This window comes from Bufo bufo, chromosome 1, assembly GCF_905171765.1.
Source record: "Bufo bufo chromosome 1, aBufBuf1.1, whole genome shotgun sequence".
NCBI lineage: Eukaryota > Metazoa > Chordata > Amphibia > Anura > Bufonidae > Bufo > Bufo bufo.
In genome coordinates, this window is record NC_053389.1 from 375,189,482 (window position 1) to 375,217,280 (window position 27,799).

At 44.8% G+C, this 27,799-nt stretch overlaps 1 protein-coding gene across 7 annotated transcripts in view; it reads right to left on the minus strand.

Annotated features, from left to right (window-relative positions):
• ACSL6 (acyl-CoA synthetase long chain family member 6) overlaps positions 1-27,799 on the minus strand; it is a 658,958-nt gene that overhangs the window by 104,620 nt on the left and 526,539 nt on the right. For 6 of the 7 annotated variants that reach the window (XM_040405103.1, XM_040405095.1, XM_040405060.1 and 3 more), the window contains one exon: positions 15,004-15,099. The exons of the other annotated variant lie outside the window; for it this stretch is intronic. In XM_040405103.1, the coding sequence (XP_040261037.1) occupies positions 15,004-15,099 (96 nt within the window). The remainder of the gene's footprint in view (positions 1-15,003; positions 15,100-27,799) is intronic. 7 annotated transcript variants of the gene reach the window in all.

Sequence of the window (27,799 nt, forward strand, 5' to 3'; positions counted from 1 at the left end):
ACAAAGTTGGCATTTGACCAAGATATTTATCTCACCCAGCATGGGTATATGTAAAAAGACACCCCAAAACACATTCCCCACCTTCTCCTGAGTACGGAGATACCAGATGTGTGACACTTTTTTGCAGCCTAGGTGGGCAAAGGGGCCCATATTCCAAAGAGCACCTTTCGGATTTCACAGGCCATTTTTTACAGAATTTGATTTCAAACTCCTTACTACACATTTGGGCCCCTAGAATGCCAGGGCAGTATAACTACCCCACAAGTGACCCCATTTTGGAAAGAAGACACCCCAAGGTATTCCGTGAGGGGCATGGCGAGTTCCTAGAATTTTTTATTTTTTGTCACAAGTTAGTGGAAAATGATGATTTTTTTTTTTTTCCATACAAAGTCTCATATTCCACTAACTTGTGACAAAAAATAAAAACTTCCATGAATTCACTATGCCCATCAGCGAATACCTTGGGGTCTCTTCTTTCCAAAATGGGGTCACTTGTGGGGTAGTTATACTGCCCTGGCATTCTAGGGGCCCAAATGTGTGGTAAGGAGTTTGAAATCAAATTCAGTAAAAAATGACCTGTGAAATCCGAAAGGTGCTCTTTGGAATGTGGGCCCCTTTGCCCACCTAGGCTGCAAAAAAGTGTCACACATCTGGTATCTCCGTACTCAGGAGAAGTTGAGGAATGTGTTTTGGGGTGTCTTTTTACATATACCCATGCTGGGTGAGATAAATATCTTGGTCAAATGCCAACTTTGTATAAAAAAATGGGAAAAGTTGTCTTTTGCCAAGATATTTCTCTCACCCAGCATGGGTATATGTAAAATGACACCCCAAAACACATTCCCCACCTTCTCCTGAGTACGGAGATACCAGATGTGTGACACTTTTTTGCAGCCTAGGTGGGCAAAGGGGCCCATATTCCAAAGAGCACCTTTCGGATTTCACAGGCCATTTTTTACAGAATTTGATTTCAAACTCCTTACTACACATTTGGGCCCCTAGAATGCCAGGGCAGTATAACTACCCCACAAGTGACCCCATTTTGGAAAGAAGACACCCCAAGGTATTCCGTGAGGGGCATGGCGAGTTCCTAGAATTTTTTATTTTTTGTCACAAGTTAGTGGAAAATGATGATTTTTTTTTTTTTCCATACAAAGTCTCATATTCCACTAACTTGTGACAAAAAATAAAAACTTCCATGAATTCACTATGCCCATCAGCGAATACCTTGGGGTCTCTTCTTTCCAAAATGGGGTCACTTGTGGGGTAGTTATACTGCCCTGGCATTCTAGGGGCCCAAATGTGTGGTAAGGAGTTTGAAATCAAATTCAGTAAAAAATGACCTGTGAAATCCGAAAGGTGCTCTTTGGAATGTGGGCCCCTTTGCCCACCTAGGCTGCAAAAAAGTGTCACACATCTGGTATCTCCGTACTCAGGAGAAGTTGAGGAATGTGTTTTGGGGTGTCTTTTTACATATACCCATGCTGGGTGAGATAAATATCTTGGTCAAATGCCAACTTTGTATAAAAAAATGGGAAAAGTTGTCTTTTGCCAAGATATTTCTCTCACCCAGCATGGGTATATGTAAAATGACACCCCAAAACACATTCCCCACCTTCTCCTGAGTACGGAGATACCAGATGTGTGACACTTTTTTGCAGCCTAGGTGGGCAAAGGGGCCCATATTCCAAAGAGCACCTTTCGGATTTCACAGGTCATTTTTTACAGAATTTGATTTCAAACTCCTTACCACACATTTGGGCCCCTAGAATGCCAGGGCAGTATAACTACCCCACAAGTGACCCCATTTTGGAAAGAAGAGACCCCAAGGTATTCGCTGATGGGCATAGTGAGTTCACGGAAGTTTTTATTTTTTTTCACAAGTTAGTGGAATATGAGACTTTGTATGAAAAAAAAAAAAAAAAAAAATCAGCATTTTCCACTAACTTGTGACAAAAACTAAAAAATTCTAGGAACTTGCCATGCCCCTCACGGAATACCTTGGGGTGTCTTCTTTCCAAAATGGGGTCACTTGTGGGGTAGTTATACTGCCCTGGCATTTTCCAGGGGCCCTAATGTGTGGTAAGTAGGTAAATGACCTGTGAAATCCAAAAGGTGCTCTTTGGAATGTGGGCCCCTTTGCCCACCTAGGCTGCAAAAAAGTGTCACACATCTGGTATCTCCGTACTCAGGAGAAGGTGGGGAATGTGTTTTGTGGTGTCATTTTACATATACCCATGCTGGGTGAGAGAAATATCTTGGCAAAAGACAACTTTTCCCATTTTTTTTATACAAAGTTGGCATTTGACCAAGATATTTATCTCACCCAGCATGGGTATATGTAAAAAGACACCCCAAAACACATTCCTCAACTTCTCCTGAGTACGGAGATACAAGATGTGTGACACTTTTTTGCAGCCTAGGTGGACAAAGGGGCCCAAATTCCTTTTAGGAGGGCATTTTTAGACATTTGGATACCAGACTTCTTCTCACGCTTTGGGGCCCCTAAAATGCCAGGGCAGTATAAATACCCCACATGTGACCCCATTTTGGAAAGAAGACACCCCAAGGTATTCAATGAGGGGCATGGCGAGTTCATTGAAAAAAAAAAATTTTGGCACAAGTTAGCGGAAATAGATTTTTTGGATTTTGTTCTCACAAAGTCTCCCTTTCCGCTAACTTGGGACAAAAATTTCAATCTTTCATGGACTCAATATGCCCCTCAGCGAATACCTTGGGGTGTCTTCTTTCCAAAATGGTGTTATTTGTGGGGTGTTTGTACTGCCCTGGCATTTGAGGGTCTCCACAATCATTACATGTATGCCCAGCATTAGGAGTTTCTGCTATTCTCCTTATATTGAGCATACGGGTAATGAGATTTTTTTTTTTCTCTGCCTCTGGGCTGAAAGAAAAAAATGAACGGCACAGATTTCTTCATTCGCATCGATCAATGTGGATGAAAAAATCTCTGCCAAAAAAAGAAAAAGGAGGGGAAAGGCGTCTGCCAGGACATAGGAGCTCCGCCCAACATCCATACCCACTTCAGCTCGTATGCCCTGGCAAACCAGATTTCTCCATTCACATCAATCGATGTGGATGAATAAATCATTGCCGGGATTTTTTTTTTTATATATACAAAGTGTTTGCCAAAGTATATGAACACCGCCACCTCCTCAGCTCATATGCCTCGGCAAACGTATCTTTTACTGCAGAGGAGAAATCTCGTCTTGCAGCGCCGCATACACCGACTTGCGTGTAATCTGACAGCAGCGCAATGCTTCTGTCCGAATGCACATCAGTGCTGCAGCTAGTCGATCGGTTGGTCCACCTGAAAGGTAAAAAAAACAAAACAAAAAAGAAAAAAACAGGCCGCAAAGCAATAACTTTATTAACTGTTGAACAGAACATAGAAACTTTTTTTAAACTTTTTTAACTGAACGTTTAACTTTTTTACTTACCGGTATTTTTTTTTTTGTTTAGTTTTTTTTACCTTTATAGAACAAACCTCTCCTTCCCCATGGGACAATGTGCAAAGCGCAAATCGCCCAAAGATGTGGCGAAGTACGTTATGCACTTTATCCCAGGTGAAAGGAGAGGTTTGCAGCAGCTGTGAGTGAATGGGCCCTAATAGCCCTGTGTGCCTGTCCTGGTGAGATGTGATCCCTATGCTAGGTGTACCTGTGTGTGGTACTTCCGGAAACACTCTCCATAGCATAGGGCAGGGTGGTCAGCACAGTCAGGACAGAAATAGCGGGTGTCACGCCTTATTCCACTCCTGCTACAGACACGACATCTTTTTCGGGGTGACGGTTGGGTTGAGGTACCAGGAACGACACTGGGGAAATGTCGCTCGTGTAGACGGCTAACTACACTGGTGGATGGGGCCACGGAACCTCCTGGGTAAAGGAGGTTCTCGATGATCTCTTCCTGGAATTTGAGGAAGGATCCTGTTCTCCCAGCCTTACTGTAGAGAACAAAACTATTGTACAGCGCCAATTGAATCAAATATACAGACACCTTCTTATACCAGCGTCTGGTTCTGCGGGAAACTAAATACGGAGACAACATCTGGTCATTGAAGTCCACCCCTCCCATGAGCGCATTATAGTCGTGGACACAGAGGGGCTTTTCAATGACACGGGTTGCTCGCTCAATTTGGATTGTCGTGTCTGCGTGAATGGAGGAGAGCATGTAAACGTCACGCTTGTCTCTCCATTTCACCGCGAGCAGTTCTTCGTTACACAAGGCAGCCCTCTGCCCCCTTGCAAGACGGGTGGTTACAAGCCGTTGGGGGAAGCCCACGCGACTAGTTCGCGCGGTGCCACAGGCGCAAATCCGTTCTAGAAACAAATGCCTAAAGAGGGCCACACTTGTGTAGAAATTGTCCACATAAAGATGGTACCCCTTGCCGAATAAGGGTGACACCAAGTCCCAGACTGTCTTCCCACTGCTCCCCAGGTAGTCAGGGCAACCGACCGGCTCCAGGGTCTGATCTTTTCCCTCATAGATCCGAAATTTGTGGGTATAGCCTGTGGCCCTTTCACAGAGCTTATACAATTTGACCCCATACCGGGCACGCTTGCTTGGGATGTATTGTTTGAAGCCAAGGCGCCCGGTAAAATGTATTAGGGACTCGTCTACGCAGATGTTTTGCTCAGGGGTATACAAATCTGCAAATTTCAGGTTGAAATGGTCTATGAGGGGCCGAATTTTGTGGAGCCGGTCAAAAACAGGGTGGCCTCTGGGACGGGAGGTGGTGTTGTCGCTAAAATGCAGAAAACGGAGGATGGTCTCAAATCGTGTCCTGGACATAGCAGCAGAGAACATGGGCATGTGATGAATTGGGTGTGTTGACCAATATGACCGCAATTCATGCTTTTTTGTCAGGCCCATGTTGAGGAGAAGTCCCAAAAAAAATTTAAGTTCGGAAACTTGGACTGGTTTCCACCGGAAAGGCTGGGCATAATAGCTTCCCGGGTTTGCGGTTATAAATTGTGTGGCATACTGGTTGGTCTCTGCCACGACTAAGTCCAAGAGCTCCGCAGTCAAGAACAGCTCAAAAAATCCCAGGGCCGAACCGATTTGAGCCGTCTCAACCCGAACTCCAGACTGGGCGGTGAAAGGGGGAACTACTGGTGCGGCTGAAGTTGGTGACTGCCAATCAGGATTTGCCAGCACCTCAGGGACTCTAGGGGCTCTACGGGCCTGTCTGTGCGGTGGCTGCGACGGGGTAACTAGTGCACGTGCCACCGTACCAGATTCAACTGCCCTTCTGGTGCTCGCTACTTCACCAGGTTGTACGGCAGTGCTGGTACTAGGTCCAGGAAGGGCTGCGCTGCTGGTGTATGCCTCACCACGTGATCCGGCAGCGACAGCCCCACTCTGCTGCTCTTGAAGCGGATCCTGCGTAACCTGTGGTCTAGCGACATGGGGCCGGGTACGCCTGGTGCTGCCAGGGACCTCCACCTCCTCGTCCGAACTTTGGGTCAGAGAGCCACTGCTTTCCACAGGTTCATATTCTGACCCGCTAGATTCGTCAGATGAGGGTTCCCACTCCTCATCCGACTGGGTCAGAATCCTGTAGGCCTCTTCAGAAGAATACCCCCTGTTTGACATTTTGGACTACTAAATTTAGGGGTATTCCCTGAGACTACCCAAGAAAAAAAAGCAAACCTGTCTTACAAAGGGGAGGCTAGCGAAGTACCGGAGGCTGCTGCGGTTGATAAAAAATATCAAAACTGATTTTTTTATCGCCGCAGTGCGTGTAAAATGAATGTGCAGTGATCAAAAAATATATATTTTTTGTCACTGCGGTGGGGCGGGAGTGGGTGAACACACGTGTGGGCGACCGATCAGGCCTGATCGGGCAAACACTGCGTTTTGGGTGGAGGGCGAGCTAAGGTGACACTAATACTATTATAGATCTGACCGTGATCAGTTTTGATCACTTACAGATACTATAAAAGTACAAATGCTGATTAGCGATACGCTAAACAGCGAATAAAAGTGACTGCGGTGCGGTGGGGTGGGCGCTAACTGACGCTAACTACCTAACCAAGGGGCCTAAACTATCCCTAAAACCTAACAGCCAATACCAGTGAAAAAAAAAAAGTGACAGTTTACACTGATCACTTTTTTTCCTTTCACTAGTGATTGACAGGGGCGATCAAAGGGGTGATCAAAGGGTTAATTGGGGTGCAGGTGGGTGATCTGGGGCTAAGGTGTAGTGTTGGTGTACTCACAGTTCAGTCTGCTCCTGTGCTGGATCCAACCGACGAAAAGGACCAGCACAGGAGCAGACAAGCCATATAACAGATCATATTTACTAATATGATCTGTTATATGACTTTGGATTGGATTTTTTGAAAATCGCCAGCCTGCCAGCCAATGATCGTTGCTGGCAGGCTGGTGACGAAATAATACTTTTAATTTTGCCGGCCCGCGATGCGCATGCGCGGGCCGGCTTTGAGCGAAATCTCGCGTCTCACGAGATGACGCGTATATGCGTGACTCTGCGCAGCGCTGCCACCTCCGGAACGCAATCCTGCGTTAGGCGGTCCGGAGGTGGTTAAAGATGTCACCCCTTATGGTGTTCCTACCTTATATCTATGTCTGTTCGTTAACTGTTCTCTCACATGTCTCCTATTCTTTTATCTTCATTTTCCTCATTCCCCTTCTTTCCTATTCTTTCATTTTCCTTACTCTCTTATTTTCTATTCTTACTCCCATTTCACTGTTATGTAGCGATAGTATGGCCAACATGTTAAGAGGACTGCCGTCTCTGCATTGCAATGCCTGTTCTGCATTGCTACCAGCTTTTCATTGCCTGACGCGGTGCGTTCCACGCTGAAACGCACCGTCTTCCGGGCCTACATCCACTTGCTGTGACTCTAGGACGTCACTTCCTGTGACGCACTTCCGCTGCTACGGCGCATGCGCCCGATGCGTTCCAAGCTGGAACGCATCGGCGCTTTTCGATTGCGCCGCCCCCACGTGCATTCAGGCGCCTCTTTAAAATGTTTGGCCACCATCCACACCCCCAGACGCCATTCCTAGTCTGAGCATGTTATACACATGCTAATTTCCACATGCGTCCCTCTACCTGTCTGCTCCCTCACCCTGCGGCATAGGTAAGTGGCTATATAGCCTTTATCATATCTGTACATTTTCTCTGTTTTTGTGATGACCGTATGTTTTTTCCTTAATACTTAAATCACAGAATGTGTTTCAATAGGCTCTATTTATGTAGAGACCTCATCGCCTATCTGGACTCTTTACCTATATACAGTTTTCAGCACCGGATATATGAATTATTTTCATTGTCTCCAGATGTCCCTGCAATGTCTGACGTATTCGCCATAATGTATTTTGTATTTTGACTTTGTACAATCTTTTGTGTATAATCGCTGGTCATGTATTATGTTTTTTCTTTCTTTTTCTTTTTGTTTTTCCTTTGATTTAATATGACTTTCAATTCTCTATCTATAGTATCTGATGAAGGCATTGTTATGCCGAAACGTTATACATATTGTCGGCTATGTGATTCTGCTGCCTCCTGCATTTGTATTAGAAGTTAACTTTCGTTGGTGGCGCAGTGCACCCGCCCCTCCTTCTCCCGTCTCTCCTCATTGGCAGCAATGGCACAGGGGGAGGGAGAGACTGCTTCCTTCTCCCCTGTGCTGCTGAGGGAACATGAGCGCGCCGACAGCACAGTGCAGCCCAGTATAAACAAAAATTTGAAATCCCGGTATCGTATTGAAACCGGTACAAAAGTATCGATTAGGTATCGAAATTTCGATACCCGAAACAACCTTATCCCTAGTCTAAGGTCACATTCAGAGAGACAATATGGAACTCCTCTATGTTCTGTATGGCAAACATGGACAAGTTTTAAATGGGCAGCACAAGGATGGTGTCCATTTGTTTGCAGACCCATTCACCTGAGGAAATCAGTCATGTTAAAAAATTTGATTTTTCAGCATGAACTGATAAACCACACTTGGATTGAAATATCGTCTTGAAAGGGGCCTAAGTGATATCAAATAACCTATTGCAGAACACCAACACTGCTATCTCCGATAAACACACTGGTGTATTAACAAAATACAATGCCAACACCCTTGTATAACTGCTGTCTAATGAGAAACTGGGGAAATTTGGAAGTAAACAGGAATAGATATGACTAAAGATGAGTGAAATGCTGAAAAATTTTATTTGGCTACTTTGCCAAAATTTTGATTTGTGACTAATTACTTAGTCACAAAGCGCATTCCTTTGTATGTAGCAGGTGCAATGACTGGGAAAGGCGATGACGCTGTGAGAGAAGGATTTATTATTTTATGCATATATAATTAGAACATTCTGTAGTACACATTTTTGTCCACTAGATGGCTGCAAACCATATGTATGAGAAGGTCAATAAGGGAGGGGGAAGAGGGGATTACATTACAGTTTTCAAATACACCTATAGACTCAGTTGAAGTTGCTGAAACCACTCCTATCAGGTTAAGGAGCCAATAGTCTCTTCTTAAGGAACACCCCTTTTGTGATGTCATGTCTGCTATTTAAGTGAATGTACTGTGAATAAAGGTCGCTCGCCTGCTCTTCTACCATGGCTCAGGGAAGATGAGAAGATGCTTTCATGAAACCACCTACTGTGTCTGGTCTCATTATAAAGCTGTATGGCATGCACATACTTATACTTCTAATTGATTTGGCACCACACAAAGAAGAAGGAGAAGCGCATGAATTGCGCTAACAAAATGGCGCCGAGCGTGGGGCAGACAGCTTGCGTAACTTCCGATTCAAACGCCAGGAGAGGACTTGCGTAAAACCATCAGACGAGGCATAAGCTGCAGCAAGGTAAGAAGCTTTTATTCTTACAACCTCCTCTGAGTCTTTTGCCCAAGTGTTTTCTCAAGAGTTGAATTGGTGTTATCGCGATATAAGGGTTCAAATTATAGCTGATCTGTCCGTTAGAAAGAACCTGTTGAAATATTCCTTCTTTGTGTGGTGGAACATGCTGGAACTAAACGGAAGTTGTTAGACGGCTGAGCCGGATATCCTGTGACGTAGAATTGGATCCCAGCCAAGGTTCTGACGAGAATTTTGGGAAAAGGGTTAACACCAATTGTCATAGGCAATTGGAAGTTATTAAGATTTTGTATCCCGGTGAATTGACTAGGGGTCTTCACTTTGAGAGATTGTGGGTTCAATACTATTATATCATTTGAGCTTTGTGCAACTGCGCTTAAGTTTGTGGGTTCGGTGGCGATTGCTTATAGTAATCGGATACCGTTTGAGCTTTGTGCAACTACGCTTAAGTTTGCGGGTTTGATAAGTAGCAATTGTTTGATCTTCGTGTAACTACAATAATGGGAAATTCGAATGTTGCAGGACAGAGTGAAAAGATTTTAACAGCGGCTCAGTTGATGAGAGAAAGAGAAGGAAAAGTTTCAGTTAGAAATAAAAGTTGAAAGCATTCTGTCATACTAAGTAGCAGCGATTTCCGGTATTATCCGGAAATATGCAGTTTTGTGTAAAAGTTCCCCCTAGATGTTGCAAATGCAGTAGGAGATAGATTAAATTAAAGTTTGTGGAAAACTGTAGATGGAAAGTTGAAAGTAATTGAGGAGAATGGACAATATTGGTATAGTAAAATGGAGGATTTGGGTGTGGTAGGGAACAAAGAGAGTTGGCCATGTGGCATTCCCTTCCCCCCACCACATCTGTTGTTAAAAAAAAAAAAAAAGTAATCCTGGGTCTTGTGGTCCATCAAAGACTACCTATTGCTTTTTCTGTCAGCCCCTCCTCTACACCATGTACTGGAATGTGCTAATCAGCACCACCCACTGTGCCTTCTGCTCCCTCTAGCCCTTCCCCACCCCCCAAAAACTCTTTCCTTAGGCCTTATGAGGGATGGGAGTGTGTGAGCGAGTAACATGTTGTTTGTTTGTGGATCTCAAAGACAGGACACAATTTCTATCATAGTTTCCAACACTGGATTATATCCAGTGATGTCTGAAAATAACCCTTCCCAATTGTATGTCCCATCAGTTAAAAATGTACCTGCAGTAATTGCCCCTATGATGCCTACTAGAAATATTCCAGGCCAGTCTACTCAATCTAGATTGCACCCATTCTAAGTCCTTATTCAGGTATGAGTGAAAGTGTAGGGATATCTGCATCATTATACCACACCCAGTAGTAACATAAATTTTGCCATGATGAAAAGAATTCCCAATTCAGAGGACTTACTTATGCTGCTTTATAGAAAATTAGTTAAAATATGGAGAGTTTTCTCATATTATTTATGAGATTTGGAAAATTGAGTCCAATGTAGAGCTGGGGATTTAATGCATAGTGAAGATCAGTGAGTCTGGGAGGAAGTGTTTAGATCATCAGTCAGTCACATTGTCCTCAGGACAGAGTGTGTGGAGAAAGTTTTCACTAGACTCCAGGAAAGTTGGGTGGATTTGGATTTTTGAGCTTACTTTATCTATGCATGAGAAAATCCTAAGTACTGCCTTTGTGTATGATCTTGAGAATCATCTAGAAAGGTCTAGTGTTGGCTAGGCTTGAGAGAAGTTCATTTTGTCCCTATTTTGTCATATTGTTAAAATTAAATCAAACAAAGACCTAAGGCGGGCGTGGCTGCCTATCAGTCCTCCCCACAAGGGGGGGAGGAAGACTTTGTATGTACTTGCCCACTTCCTCACCTGTGGGAGGAAGACAAATGTTCAGCCCCTTCAAATGAAACACCCATAGGGAATTTAACAACCCAGAATCAAATACTGGATCCCTATTATTTATATAATCCTTGGGATCTAATTACATTGCCTCATAGCAAACATGTTCCATGATCTCTCATGACTGAGGGTAGTATCACATGTGTAGGAGCATCTAGTAATACAATTCCTACTCCTCTCACCAATTAATCACCGTCTTAAGGGTGTGCAAAATTAGATCCGATTACTCTGCTGCATCTGGAGGGGGGGAGGCTGGGAGTAGTAAATACAAATACTTTTTCCCACCTCTGTAAATTAAAAATAAAAAGTGCTTTCTGGGAGTAGTAAATAAAAATATAAAAATTCAAATTTACATGAATGTCTCCATCCAATTAATAACCACATTTTTGAGTTTCTGGTAGATCATTTCAGGTTCCTGGAAGATGGATCATTTCGAACAAGATATGCTGTTCCTACTTAATCTGATGTTGTCAAGAAAGAACCACTCCGTCCAGCAATGGTAGTGCAGGAGACAGAGCTGAAGACACTCGCTGAGGTTGGTAAGATGGCTGAGGGTAAGACTGCTAACATCCAGGTATGCCTTCAGTATCACTCATTGTTATGCTCTAATCTAGTGAAGCAGAGATTTTGTTTGATCCATGGCTAAGCCCATCAATAATGAATGCTGAGTGTATGAAAGATGTTTGATGCCCTGATACTGCCTGAGAAGGTAGAGGTTATACTGCCTGAGAAGGTAGAGGTTACATTATTACCTGAAGTCTACCCTAAGTGGAAATCTGTGTGATATGGGATGGCTTAAGGCCAGTGGACTTCCAAAAAGTTTGCCTTTTTCAGATACAGGCTACAGAGGCTGAAAGGAAACATCAAAGGATAAAGGTAGAAGTGATAATAGGACTCTGGAGAGTTGGTAATAAACTCTTCCTTCAGAGGGCACTCTACCTAAAGAGGATGGATTTAGAACATGGGCAAATCGAGAGAGAGAAGGTGTGATTGGGTTCTGTGGTGGATGACTCCTGGGTTCAACAATGCTGCCACTAGGTGAATGCTATAATAATGATGGGAGAACTATGGGAGTTCCAGGAAGGCATATGCCAAGGTCATCTTACCCATTTCAGAGACTGCGGATTGACTACATTCAGAACAAAGGTGGAACAGTGTGAATATGTCTGTGTCTGTATTGATCTCTTTCCAGGATATTCAGAGATTTGGCCTGTAGCAAAGGCTACAGCTAAAAGATACTGACTGAGGTGAGAGTACCTATCCCTGGGGTTTTTCTCCATCCGATATACATCTAACCGGAAGATAGGCCTAAGTCCTTATGAAGTACTCTTTGGGAATGCTCCTGGATTAGGTGTCTATTTCCCCAATAGTTCCAGATGCAGCATAGTAGTTTTCCAAATTATGTTGTCTGTTGCACAAGTTATTGTCTAATGTGTACTTCCAAGTTTTAGTTGTTTCCTAGAATCCAGACTGTATAGAAGCGATTCATTCTTCACAATCAGGAGATTGGATAGTGGTGAAACAAGAGCCGGGTGGAAAGTCCTAGAGCTACGGTTTGAAGACCTACATCAAGTCCTGATAACCGCCGCCACTGCTGTCGAATTGCAAGGAGAAACTGATCGTATTGCAATCAAGTGCCAGGACTATAAGAGCCATAATGTTGTTTCATGCCTTATTGTTTGTTCCATATTGTACAAAGGGGAAATCACAGTCAAATCAAATTCCAACGGTGTTATATTATCAAGATGAGTCAGGAACAACTAAGTTGACTTTTGCAGTATAGTGGACTGTAAGACAGATGACAGATAGGACACTTGGTTTTGGTCTGATAAGTACATCTGTGTGACGGGGACTGACCCAGTCTATGGTAATTGTATTTAAATGTGACCATACCAACTGTGGATATTGGAAATTAACAGAATGGAGTACTAATCTGAAGTGTTGTGAATATAAACTAATGGAAACTACCTCTAGAGTCAGTAAAGGTGAAGGTTTGTCGCAAAGAATGACTATCTTGAAGGGAACCCCACTAAACAGTTGTAAACATGATGAGTGTAATCCTCTGTTCCTGTCCATTAGAAATCCTATCCAACAGGATTTGGGGATATATGTGTTAGGAGCATGTGTAAGTGACAAAGATCCCCTAGGCAAATTTAGAATGTTGGTAAGAGAGAGAAACCTCAAAGTTCAGTAGCATCTGTGGCTCCTACATCCTTACCTATAATTGACATTAAATATTTGGCCAAATTTAAAATATAATGACAAACTGACCTTAGAGACAGGATTTATACAGGAAAGCCCTTTGGTGTTTTCCCTCCAGGATATTGTTCTTACATAATTCATGAACCAAAATTATCAAAACGCAGATATCTGGTGATTGTGTGGAGATTTGAAACTCCAACCCAGGATGCAGGTGGAATGAAGTGGCCAATGTACCCTGATCAAGTCCTGATCGGGTACTGATGCCATTTATTCTATTCTCACCTCCTGAGTAGGATCAAATCAGAAAACATTGTCTGGTCACGACTAAGGAGGTCACTCCCTACATCCTTTGACTCACGTTTATACATGGATGCCATAGGAATCTGTAGAAGAGTTTCTGATTAATTTAAAACTAAAAGTCAGATAGTTGCAGGATTCGAGTCATTAATTCCCATGATTAGTAAAAATAAAAAATAATTATTATTTTTTTGATTGGATTAACATATCTATTGTCATCAACAGAGATTTGTGAATTATATCTGTGATGCTGTGCAGGGAATGGTGGAACAACCAAGTTTTTTTTCCAGTGATGACTCCACAGAACCGACTGGTCCTTGACAGCAGAAAAAGGAGGGGTCTACAGGAACTGCTGCATCTACACTCCGGACAACACTGCCCCTGATGGAAGGATCACCAAGGATCTGAAGAAACTGATGGACTTTATCAAATGAACTGACGGGAAAAATTCAGAAATTAATATCATGGCCAGAATAATGTTTTGGGAACTGGTTCAGCGACTACAATGTTATTAGAATTTGGTTTTAACAGGCTGTCATATAGTTCTACATTTTAGCAAAATTGTTTTTGAAAATGTATAATACATCCATGCCCACACTATGTATATGTGCTGTGCCCCTGTCAAAGACAAAGATTATTCCATCCTGAAGTAAATAAAACCTTGTTGATGGTTGCGGTGTAAATAGGACAAGGTGAAGGCAAACCCGAAAGGGAGTTGAGGGGACCTGGTGAAGCAATAAGGAAAGTCCAGCTCTTCGCTGTTTAGGGCGTTGGGAGAGTACCTCACTTTGCCTGTTCACCTCTGGTCTATTTCCCGCAAAAGGAGGGATTTGTGAGAGAAGGATTTATTATTTTATGCATATATAATTAGAACATTCTGTAGTACACATTTTTGTCCACTAGATGGCCGCAAACCATAAGTATGAGAAGGTAAATAAGGGAGGGGGAAGAGGGGATTACATTACAGTTTTCAAATACACCTATAGACTCAGTTGAAGTTGCTGAAACCACTCCTATCAGGTTAAGGAGCCAATAGTCTCTTCTTAAGGAACACCCCTTTTGTGATGTCATGTCTGCTATTTAAGTGAATGTACTGTGAATAAAGGTCTCTCGCCTGCTCTTCTACCATGGCTCAGGGAAGATGAGAAGATGCTTTCATGAAACCACCTACTGTGTCTGGTCTCATTATAAAGCTGTATGGCATGCACATACTTATACTTCTAATTGATTTGGCACCACACAAAGAAGAAGGAGAAGCGCATGAATTGCGCTAACAACGCTGCCCTCTGTGATTGAACCCCTCAGATGCCGCGTTCATTGCTGATTGCGGCATCTGCGTCTATAATTTAGGCCTTGTAGGGGATAATCAGGGTAAAAAAAAATACTCACCTTATCCATGTGCACACGTAGAGACTGTTGCAGCCATCTTGATTGAAGAACTGTTTGCCCGGTTTCTGCGTCTTTGCTTGCAATGTATGAGATCAGTATAGTATTTTTTTCTATTACCTCCATTTCAGGAAAAATAGACTCGCTACTATGTTACTACCACGAAATTCAGCTTCACGGTGAATCACATTTTTCCTGAAATTCGGATCAAGGTCAATTTGGCTTCAGTTCACTCAACACTAGATATAATGATGGGCTAAACAGTCTAGCTACATGGGTGAAGTAAAATTACAACAATTCAGATGCTTGTTATGAGATCTGATTGGGTGTCGTGGGTACTATTAGATTAGGATAAACCGGCTTCTCTTACCTGACAGCCCAGGGCCGCCCGTAAAAATCCCAAAACTGTAGGAGATGCAGGTGCTGCTCCTGTTACAATCATTCTGACGTGTCCTCCTAGACTTGCCTGGACACATGAACCAAAAGAGCATGTAAAGTCATGATATCACAGTTACTTAGATCAATGTGAAATGATATATACTAGTTTTCTTATGTCATATACATGTGTGTTGAGATTTTACATGTACCCAGAAAATTTATAAATAACAGTAGTGTAAGAAAATGCTTTAAAAAAAGAATGGGGATCATCAATTCAATGAATGGTGCTTTAATAATAAATAATAATAATAATAATAGAAGAGAATAGGGCCACCACAGTCTGACACATTTAGGCCTCATTCACATGACCGTATGTGTTCTGCGGTCTGCATACCACAGATCCACAAAACACGGATACCAGTCGTGTGCATGTGGCCATTTTTTTCCCCCTTCTATAGAAATGTCCTATCCTTGTCCGCAAAATGGACAAGAATAGGATATGTTCTATATTTTTTGTGGCCCTGTGGAATGGACTTATGGATGGGACCACATATGGTCTGCAAAAAATGCAGATGCAGTGTGGAAGAATTATACGGTCGTGTGCATGAGACCTTAATATAATTAGAAAAACAGAAAACTGGCATAAATTCTAACTAAAATCTACTCCAGCTCCTGAATGATGTACAGTAGCTTTCAGTCCGTTCCTGTGCCTGTCACGCAGCATACACGTAATCACGTCCGGCTCTGAAATCTCATGGCTACACAGGACAGGGATGGAGACCACTGGGCAGATGTGCAGTACAGAATTCATTTACCCGGTCATCTCTAGCCTTGTACTTAACAGCTGGGAGATTTGGGGGCCAGGTATGATTACGTCTCCACTGCCCGCCCCTGTCAATCAAGGTGTAGAGGGGTGGCGCCAGCACAGAAAGCGACTGAAGCTTTGTATATAACGAGACGCAACAGTGACACCTTCATTGCACGTAGGTGATAATTTGCATAAACTACAAAGGGATTTTTCTCCAAACTGGGGCCACATATTAACATGGAACCAAGTGGGATTCCTTCAACTGGCAAGCAGACGTCTACACAGTCAAAATTTTATTTCTAGGTATGTGGTGACACATTCCATGTAAAATCAGTTTGGTTTATCCCCTGGCATTGTTTTTAGAGATGAGCGAATTTCATATTTTGAAATTCGTTCACTCTTCGTTTGGTGGTAAAAGCAGAATTGCGTTATGGATTCAGTTACCACGGACCATAACGTAATTCTATCACGGAATGCATAACAGAATGCCTTTAGAGGCATTCTGTTATTTATTCCGTCATAATAGAAGTCTATGGGCTGCAAAACGGATCCGTCCCGTTTCCGTTATGCAGGGGAGTCCTGTGGGCAGTCAGTCATTGACAGCCTTCTCTGTATAAGGGCTCATCCTCACGACCGTTGTTGTTTTGCGGTCCGTTTTTCATGGATTTGTTGTTCTGTATCTGAGCTTTTTTTTCCCCTCGGATTTAATTCCTCTTCTGTTCCGTTATTGCACATCGGAAACGTATTTGATCCTTTTTTTTTTGATCGGAAACGGAAACAGTAACTTATTAATCACCAAACACATGAGCAATATAGGCTGGGCATAGCATTTCTACAGTATGGATCCGCAAAATATGGATGAAATACGGGTTACATACGGATGTGTTCTGTGCGCATTCCGTATTTTGTGTGGACCCATTGACTTGAACGGGGCCTCGGACCGTGATTTGCAGACAATAATAGGACATGCACTACTTTTTTGTGGAACGGAAATAAGGAAACGGAATGCACATGGAGTACCTTCCGTTGTTTTTGCGGACCCATTGAAGTGAATGGTTCCACATATGGTCCGCAAAAAAAATGAAACGGAACCGGAAAGAAAATACGTTCGTGTGCATGAGCCCTAAGGTCTAGTTCACATCTCAATTATTTGATCAATGATTGTGAACCAAAACCAGGTGCAGGTCAAAAACACAGAACAGGAGAAAATCTTTCAATTACACCATATCTGTGTAGCCTCCATTGCCGGTTTGGGCTCACAATCAAGCCTCATGCAGATGTCCGTGGAACACGGTTCGTGAGATACCGGACTGGCACTGCAGGAGCGCACGGCGTCATAGCAACCAATGACATTGTGTGCTCCTGCAATGCTAGTCCGGTATCTCACGGACCGTGTGCCACGGACGTCTGCCTGAGGCTTCACTGATGGAAATCACTGACCAAATCACTGAAATGTGAGATATGCCTTAGTGCTTGACCACACTTCTGTTTTTCACTGATGTGTACTGTCCACATTTTCCACGGACAGCACACGTACCTATTGATTTAAATGTGTCTGTTCACACATGAGTATTTTTTTGCGGTGCAGACCATAGCTTGTGGATCACAGACCCGTTCAAGTGAATGGGTCTGCATTTGCAAACTGCGTGCACATGGCCTGTGCCCATGCTGATGCAAATCACTGATCAAACACTGACTGTGAAAGCGGACTTTGTGTGTCAGTCCCTGATAAGATGGACCACGTGGCTACTGAGCTCAGAAAGAGCAGCAAAGCTTTGTGTATGAATTAAGCCTCATTCACACGTCAGTGTTTTGATCAGTGATTTCCATTCGTGATTGTGAGCCAAAACCAGGATTGAAGCCTTCACAGACATAAGGTATAAGTGAAAGATCTGCACCTGTTCTATGTTTAAAACCACACCTGGTCTTGGCTCAAAAATCACTGATGGAAATCACTGACCCAACATTGATGTGTGAATGAGGCATTATGTTTTACTAAATCTTTTTCTGTAAAACTATACATCAATCTGCTCAGCTCCTCCTGCTCTATAACATGCTGACTGCAGACTGCAGTGCATTTTCCTGACAACCCTAAAGTAATGACTTTGATTTGATTCAGTCAAGAGAAAAGTTTTGTTATCCTTTTTTTTTGCAAATAAACTGCCAAAAATAAAACTGTGCCTGAGTCTGGGGCTGTTTTACATGCTATCAGACCCCTCTTGGACCTTTAGATCCCGATAGCACATGGTTTACACTAAAATCAGCTCGCATGCCTGCTAACAATGCAAACTCTTTAAAAGTACAGTATATTAATTACTTTAAGACCAACATATTCATTGATGCTATACAGAGTTTGTCAACCCTCATTATCTCAAAATGATCCAGACTAGCTGCCATTTTTAAGCCTCATTCCCACATCCGTGTTTGCTCAGTGATGTCCATCAGTGATTGTGAGCCAAAACCAGGACTGGAGCCTCCACAGACATGAGGTATAAGAGAAAGATCTGCACCTGTTCTGAGTTTAGGGCCGAACCTGGTTTTAGCTTACGATCACTGAATTTCGTGAAATCACTGAGCTAAACACTGTCGTGTGCATGAGGCATTAACCCTTTCGCTACCAATGTCGGCCATGGCACTGGAGTGATGTTTAAACATGGCGTCTGCAAGCACGTGCAGCGGACGCAATGGCCGGCGGGTCTCTGGTGTTTCAAACAGCAGAGGCCCATGGCTAATGACCGCGACTGTCAATAATGCCCATCGCAGTCATTACAGCCTTTATCTAAAAGGCATCTAAAGAGTGAAGGCCGCACTTCTGGGTTAATACCGGCATCCCTGTGCGGCGATTAGGGATGCCGGTAATGGATAGGCTGGGTCTCTCTGATTCTGAAGAGACCCAGCGTATTAGAGCTGCAGGTCCTGAAAGAAGAAGAAAGAAGACATGCCGGCTGCGCGAACAAGAGGATGAGGTGAGTTATTTTTTTTATTTTTTTTAACCCCTTAAGCCACATTTTACTAAGCATTCTGTATTAAGAATGCTATTATTTTCCTTTATAACCATGTTATAAGGGAAAATAATAAAATGAATAGAACACCTAACCCAAACCCGAACTTCAGTGAAGAAATCCGGGTTCGGGTCTGGGTACCACATTCAGTTTTTTTTCACGCGCATGCAAAACGCGTGGAAAAAACTGTACATCAAAACGCAATCGCAGTCAAAACTGACTGCAATTGCGTGCCTACTCGCGCGGGTTTCCTGCAATGCACACGCAACGCATCCGGAGCAAATCCGGGATGCCCGTGTGAAAGAGGCCTTACAGTCGTTTGAAAGGGGCCTTAGGCCTCTTTCACACGATCGTATGGCGTTTTCAGTGTTTTGAGGTACGTTTTTCACGGATTCGTTTTTCCGTTTTCTGTTTCCGTTGTGTTTCCATTTTTCTGTTCTTTTTTCCGTATGGCATATACAGTATAATGAATGAATGAATAAATAACTTGTATAGCGCTACAATTGCGAACTGAATCGCCTCAAGGCGCTTTTGCAGCCATTGTCTGCCTGTGCCTTCAGAAGAGGTAGGTCTTGAGCTTCTTCCTGAAGGCCAGATGGTTTTCTTCTAAACAGATCTTCGCGGGTAGAGTGTTCCATAGCCGGGGTCCTTGGACTGAGAACCTTCATTTGCCTTTTAATTTGTAACGGGTCTTAGGGATAAGGAGGAGGTTCTGGTTAGCTGACCGGAGGGAGTGACCTGGGGTGTAGTGCTTTATTTTGTCGGTAGAGGTATTGGGGGGCTTTCCCTTGTGTACATTTGTGGGTGAGGCAGAGGGTCTTAAATGTGATACGATCCTTCACGGGTAGCCAATGAAGGGGTGATAGATTCCCAGTTTTTTTTTTTTCCGTTATCAGTCTGGCGGCTGTGTTCTGGACGACTTGTAGACGTGATATTTGAGATTTTGGAAGTCCTAGGTAGAGGGAGTTTGCGTAGTAGAGTCGGGAATTGATGGTTGTTCCAACTACTGCTGCTGCGTCTCCTTCAGAAATGAAAGGGATGAGTCTACGCAGCAGGCGAAGCAGGTGGTGGGATCCGCTGACTACTGATCCTATCTGTGCATCCATTGTCATGTCTGAGTCAACGATGACTCAGAGTCTTTTGGCTTTGGTGCTGGGAGTGATAGTTTGTCCGAAGATAGTGGGTGGCGTGCATATCGTGCTATGGTTTTTGTTTCGGTTTGCATGGAAGAAGAAGAGTTCTGTTTTAGAACCGTTGAGTTTGAGGCGTATACAGTAATTATGTAGAAAAAATTGGGCTGGGCATAACATTTTCAATAGATGGTTCCGCAAAAACGGAACGGATGCGGAAGACATACGGATGCATTTCCGTAAGTGTTCCGTTTTTTTTGCAGACCCATTGACTTGAATAGAGTCACGGAACATGATTTGCAGGCAATAATAGGACATGTTCTATCTTTCAACGGAACGAAAAAACGGAAATACGGAAACGGAATGCATAGAGTACATTCCGTTTTTTTGTGGAACCATTGAAATGAATGGTTCCGTATATGGACTGTATAGGGAACGCAAAAAATGGCCCGTAAATGGAAAAAAAACTGTCGTGTGAAAGAGGCCTTAGGGCTCATGCACACAAACGTTTTTTGCGTTCCGTATACGGGCCCTATTTTGATTCTGTATACAGTCCGTATACGGAACCATTCATTTCAATGGGTCTGTTGCTCCGTTCCATGTCCCTGCAAAAATTATGAGGCATGTCCTATTCTTGTCTGTTTTGCAGACAAGAATAGGCATTTCTATAATGAGCCTCCTGTTTGTTTCGCAAATTGCACGGTCGTGTGCATGAGCCCTTATTTTGAGCCAAAACCAGTAGTGAAACCTACTCAGAGATAAGGTCTAACGAAAAGATCTGCACCTCTTTTGTGTTTTTGACCCACACCTAGTTTTGGCAAATTGCGGAAGGCACACGGGCACCATCCATGTTTTGCGGATCCGCAGTTTGCGGACCGCAAAAAACATCATGATCGTGTGAACGAGCCCTAAGGGCAATACACGGGCACCGTTTCGTGTGCATTCCGCATCACGGATGCAGACCCATTCACTTTAATGAGTCCGCAAATCCGGAGATGCGGATTGGTGCGGAACGGAAGCACGGAACGGAACACTACCGAAGCACTACGGAGTGCTTTCTGGGGTTCGGTTCCATGCCTCCGCACCGCAAAAAGATAGAACATGCTCTATATTTTTGCGGAACGGAGGGATCACGGACCCATTCAAGTGAATGAGTCTGCGATCCCCATGCGCCTGCCCCACGGAACGTGCCCATTCATTGCGGACCGCAATTTGCGGTTCACAGCACGGTACACCAACGGTTATGTGAACTTGCGGATCCACAAAACACAGATGCCACCCGTGTGCCTTCCGCAATTTGCGGAACGGAACAGACGGCCCTTTATAGAAATTACTATTTTTGTCCGGAAAATGGACAATAATAGAACCAGACTCATAAAAAAAATGCGGCTCGGATGCGGAACCAAATCACGGTCGTGTGAATGAGCCCTAAATCTGGAGTAGATTTGATTTTCTGGCACAATCATAGATAAAAGAAATTTAAGAGGTCTGTGCCTCCTAATAAATTTATTGTGCTTTGAACTACAGTAAGGCCTCTTTGGCCCCTTTCACATGGGTGAGTATTCCGCGCGGATGCGATGCGTGAGGTGAACGCATTGCACCCGCACTGAATACCGACCCATTCATTTCTATGGGGCTGTTCACATGAGCGGTGATTTTCACGCATCACTTGTGCGTTGCGTGAAAATCGCAGCATGCTCTATATTCTGCGTTTTTTCACGCAACACAGGCCCCATAGAAGTGAATGGGGTTGCGTGAAAATCGCAAGCATCCGCAAGCAAGTGCGGATGCGGTGCGATTTTCACGCACGGTTGCTAGGAGACGATCGGGATGGAGACCCGATCATTATTATTTTCCCTTATAACATGGTTATAAGGGAAAATAATAGCATTCTGAATACTGAATGCATAGTAAACTAGCGCTGGAGGGGTTAAAAAAAATCGTTAATTTCTAACGATAATTTGTTTTCCCTTAGTCCTAACAGTGGCACAGATGGGGTATTCTGCCCCTGTAGACTGGTTAGGACAGGTGGAAGTTTTAATGAAAATAAAAAAACTGAACATATACACGCCCTCCCTGCCCCCAATAAAAAGGGGAGTGACTCTCAGGACATCGTGTAATTACAAGTAGACAAAAATAACCACAATTACGATAAAACTAAAAAAAAGGGGGGGAAATTTGTGTGCCACTGTTAAGACTAAGGGAAAACAAATTATCGTTAGAAATTAACGATTCCCTTATGTCCTAACCAGTGGCACAGATGGGGATTTAGCAAGTAGAAACCCCCATGGGAGGGTCCTCATGCCTGGCGGAAGATAACACTGTCCGGCCAAATGAGGAATAACTATGTATTCTAGCATCCACTCTATAGTGTGAGATAAAAGTGGAGTGAGAACTCCAAGAAGCTGACTTACAGATCACGTCCAATGGGATCAAGCTTCTCTCTGCAAAAGAAGTGGTCACTGCTCGAGTAGAGTGGGCCCTTACAAATTCAGGGGGCTCCGAGCCCTGAGACATATAAGACTCCCGAATTGCCTCTTTAATCCAACGACTGATGGAGGGCTTAGAGGCTTTCCTCCCCTTATGGGTACCGGAAAAAAGGATAAGGAGGTTTTCATCCTTCCTAAATACCTTGGAGCGTTCCAGGTAAATCCTAAGACATCTCGAAATGTTGAGGGTATGGAGCCCTCTTTCCTCAGAGGAGGGGGGTGGAGCCAAAGTTGGCAGGGAGATCAACTGGTTGAGATTATCAAAGGAAGGAACCTTTGGAATGAAAGTAGGCAAAATTTTGAGAAGTACCTGATCCTGCAGGAACTTTGTATGAGGCTCAAAGGCAGAAAAAGCCTGGAGTTCTCCAACTCGCTTTGCAGAGGTAACATCCAACAAGAAGGTGATCTTCCAGGTCAGGAACTTGAATCCCGCCTCCTCTAGGGGCTCAAAGGGGGGAGATGATAACCCCCTGAGCACGACTGATAAATCCCAAACAGGGATAGGTCTGATTACTGTAGGCTTTAATCTTGAGGCTCCCTTCAGGAATCTCTTGATAAGGGGGTCTTGAGAAACAGCTCTGTTGAGACAAGCAGAGATTGCTGAAATCTGCACTTTAAGGGTAGCGGGTGATAGCCCCTTGTCCAGACCGTCTTGTAGAAATTGGAGAATTATCAGGATGGAAGCTTCAGCGGATGTTTGCTGATGCCTAGTACACCAGGATGAAAAAATCTTCCAGATTCTGGAGTAGGCCTTATTGGTAGCTTCTGATCTGGAGTGCTCTAAGGTTCTCAAGACAGACCCTGATAGCCCTTCTATCCTTGGAAGGGACTGATCAACCTCCAGGCCGTCAGGTTGAACATTTGAAGATTTGAGGAGATCTGGGTGTCCCCTGACACCAGTACTCTCTCTGGGGGAAGCCTCAGAAATTGACCCCGACTCATCTGTAAGAGTTGGGTAAACCAAGCTCTCTTCGGCCAGTATGGGATAATGGCGATGACTGACGCTTGGTCCTGCCTGATTTTCATCAAGACCCTTGGTATCAAGGAAATTGGAGGGAAGATGTAGGCCAGCCTGAACCTCCATGGGATTGACAGAGCAACTATAGCCACCGGGTTGTCCTCCCTGTAAAGGGAGCAATACCTCTCCACCTTGGTGTTGAACCTCGTTGCCATGAGATCGATCTCTGGCATGCCCCACCTGAGCGTTATCTCTTTGAAGACCTCTGGATGAAGTGACCATTCTCCGGTTGGAAGACCTCGGCTCAGGCGGTCCGCGATCACATTGTGAACTCCGCGGATGTGAACGGCTGACAAGTGGGTGAGGTTCATTTCCAGTATCACCCCTATCTCTCTCAGGAGACTTTGTGAACTCGTGCCCCCCGGCTTGTTGATATATAGTACAGCGGTCATCCTGTCTGATTGTATCTTCACGGCCTTCCCTCGAATGGAGGGAGCAAAATGAAAAAGAGCTAGTCTGATCGCTCTGATGTCCAGGAGATTCGATGACAATAACCTCTCCTGAGGTGTCCAAGTTCCCTGGACTGTCTTGTTCTGAAGATGCGCACCCCAGCCTACTAGGGATGCGTCTGAAGTAAGTATGATCCAAGAGGGCTGGATCAGGGACTTGCCGTCCTCCAGGTGGGACCACCACCTTAGAGAGGATCGGACTTTGTAAGGCAGGAAGAGCACGGAATTGAGTCCCACTGGAATGTGATTCCACTTGGCTAGTACTTCCGACTGGAGCGGACGTAGATGCCATAATGCCCAAGGTACCACTTCTGCGGTTGAAGACATTAGTCCCAACATCTTCATCCATGTTCGAATCGTTACCTGTTTTGGTACAGAGAGAGAACAGGCTGTTCGTTGCACGGATTGCCTTCTTTCGGGAGTGAGATGAATTGTCATCCTGACTGAATCCACCATGAACCCCAGGAACCTTACCAAGGTGGCTGGTTGAAGTTGGGATTTGTCCCAATTGATTATCCATCCCAACTGATGCAGGAATGTAACAGCCTGTTGGATGTGTTGGGACAGGATCGCTTGGGAAGGAGCTCTGAGGAGCCAGTCGTCCAGGTATGGAACTATACTCAGGCCCTGAAGCCTTAGAGCGGCCACCACAGAGACCACCACTTTGGTGAAAGTGTGTGGGGCTGAAGAAATCCCAAACGGGAGGGCTACAAACTGAAAATGTCTTAGGACCCCCCCGAAGTTTACCAGGATCATTAAGAATCTTCTGGACCCAGGATGGATGGGAATATGGAGATAAGCATCCTTGAGGTCTAAGGTTGCCAAGAAATCTCCCGGCAAAAGAAGATTGGTCACTGACTGGATAGTTTCCATACGGAACTTCTTTTGTTTTATGAAACGGTTGAAGAACCTCAAATCTATAATCATCCTCCAACCTCCGGTATTCTCGGGTACCAGAAAAACTGGGGAGTAGATACCTGTTCCCCTCTCTTGGAGAGGAACCTCTTCTAAGGCTCCCTTCTGAAAGTATTCTAGCACTTAATTCTCTAGAATCTCTTGCTTGTTGCTGGGAAGAAGCCTTGTTTGGACGAACTTGTCCGGAGGCGGACTGCTCAAGTCCACAAGGTAGCCCTGAGAAATTATGCGCAGGACCCAACTGTCCTGGATATGATCCTGCCAACAAGGTAGAAAATGCTGTAGGCGACCGCCTACGGGAATGTGGGGAGAAGGGAGCCTGGGATTTCCAGTCAGACCGGCTAAATACCAGGAGCCTCGGGGAGGCCCGCAATCAGAGTGCCGAGGACTTCTTGGGGGGTCTAGAACCCAGAGAGGATTTTCCTCCTCTACGGGAGCCCCAATCCCTCTGGGCTCTGGGTTGAGGTTCCAACCTGGAACCAAACCTCTTGCCCCGACCACGAAAGGACTGCTGGGGAAGGGACTTGCCCTTCTTGTCCGACAGCCCTTCCATTATTTGGTCAAGCTCTGCACCAAAGAGTTTGCCGGGTTCGTATGCCATGGCACAAAGATTGTGCTTCAAGGTCGTATCGGCCTTCCATGGTTTCAACCAAAGCGGACGCCTGCCCGCGGTTCAGAGAGCCATGGACTTAGATGCCAGCTTCAACTGTTGTGGAGCTGCGTCACACAGGAAGTCTATGGCAAGGCTGGCCGTTTTACATGAGGCCAGAATGTCGTCCCTAGAGACCCCCTGGTCTAGGTCAGACTGAATCTGGGCGAATCTTGTCTTTAGGAAATTCGCCACTTCAGAAGAAGAAATCGCGACTGAGGCGGAGGCCGAGGCTGAGGAATAACCGCGTCTAAGGGCGCAATCCGCCTTCCGATCCATTGGATCTTGCAAACTTGACCCGTTGTCTGATGGGATTAGGGTCCTTCTTGATAGTTTCGAAATCGCCATGTCCACTTTTGGGACAGGCCCCCAGGAAGATACCTGATCCTCTTTGACCGGAAATACTGCCTTAAATCTTTTGGTCAACACTGGACCTTTCTCCGGCTTTCTCCATTCCGTCTTCATCAGAGACAGGAGAGAATTATCTGCTTTAAAGGCCCTAGGCCCCCTAGAGGCAGAAGATGAGGCTTCCCCCGGATCAACGTCCTGGTCCCCCGACCGGATGGATCTTAGTAGCCGCTGGGCTTTTTCAGGCGGAAAAAAATACGAATAACCGTCCTCCTCCTCAGAGGAGGAAGAGGCTGAACCGTCTCTCGCATCCTGAATCCCCGATACCTCCATCGCCCGATGGGGAGAGGGGGGACGATGGCGTTTAGAACCCAGGGCATACTTCAACTCTTCTATAGAAGCGTTCACTTGGTTCATATTGGTCTCCATATAGCCCTTTACCCAATCGACAACGTCGTGGACCGTCGGCTCCTGCTGGGGGAGTGTCTTGGCCCTACAGGGTGGGCACTGGGAAAAGGCGTAGGTGTCCTCCAGCACGATCTGGCAGTCATGGCACTGCAGGTGGCGTCTCTTGCCAGAAAACTTCCTGCTGGGCTCTCGCTCACCGTCCCCGGTAGAAGACATAGCTGAAAATAGAAGAGATATGAATTAAGCATAAATTCAAAGAAAAAAAGACCTTTAACAGCAAGCTTCAGGATCTTTACCCAGAAGATCCTAGCAAGGTCAAAGAAAAAAGGCTTATTAGCAATAACAGAGGATTGCAAGTAAACAGCACTAGCAAACCAACACACACGGACAATCTCAAGGTTGACAGAAATCTGCGCTCCAGGAGACTGAACCTGGATCCTCACCACGTTTAAATAGAGTGTTTGGGAGCCAAAACAGAAGCTCCGCCCACTAAAGGGGCGGGGTAAACCTTTAAAGCCTACTCTTTAGCCTAATATAAAAACATCCTCTGGGACCCCAGAGAGGGCCTCCTAGTCCGATAAAGGCGCAAAACAAGCCCAAAACACAGAAATTACTCCCCGGCCGAAGCTGCTGCAATCGGCCGGAGAAAACCGGAAGTGACGTCATCTGACGTCACTTCCGCAAGATGGCGGCGCCCAGCAGAACATGCGGGACGCCGTTACCGCCGCTTCAGTCCTTAGAACGAGGTAAGGCCGAACGCTCCAGGCTAAGGGAGCCTTAGACCTCAGGCGGCATAGAAGGAGCGGAAAAAGCGCTCCCAAAGGGAATAAAAAACACTCTCTCCACCGCTAGGGAGGGAGGAGTAGACCACCCGTCCTGTCTTGTCCGCAGGACAGAAAAAAACACGATGTCCTGAGGGTCACGCCCCTCTTTATTGGGGGCAGGGAGGGCGTGTATATGTTAAGTTCTTTTATTTTCATTAAAACTTCCACCTGTCCTAACCAGTCCACAGGGGCAGAATACCCCATCTGTGCCACTGGTTAGGACGTAAGGGAAAATAATAATTTAACTCACCTTAGTCCACTTGATCCCGTAGCCCGGCATCTCCTTCTGTCTCCTTTGCTGAACAGGACCTGTGGTGAGCATTAATTACAGGTAAAGGACCTTTGGTGACGTCACTCCGGTCATCACATGATCTTTTACCATGGTGATGGATCATGTGATGACCGGAGTGATGTCACCACAGGTCCTTTACCTGTAATTAATGCTCACCACAGGTCCTGTTCAGCAAAGGAGACAGAAGGAGATGCCGGGCTACGCGATCAAGTGGACTAAGATGAGTTAAATTATTATTTTTATTTTTTTAACCCCTCCAGCGCTAGTTTACTATGCATTCTGTATTCATAATGCTATTATTTTCCCTTATAACTATGTTATAAGGGGAAATAATACAATCTACAGAACACCGATCCCAATCCCGAACTTCTGTGAAGAAGTTCGGGTTTGGGTACCAAACATGCGCGATTTTTCTCACGCGAGTGCAAAACGCATTACAATGTTTTGCACTCGCGC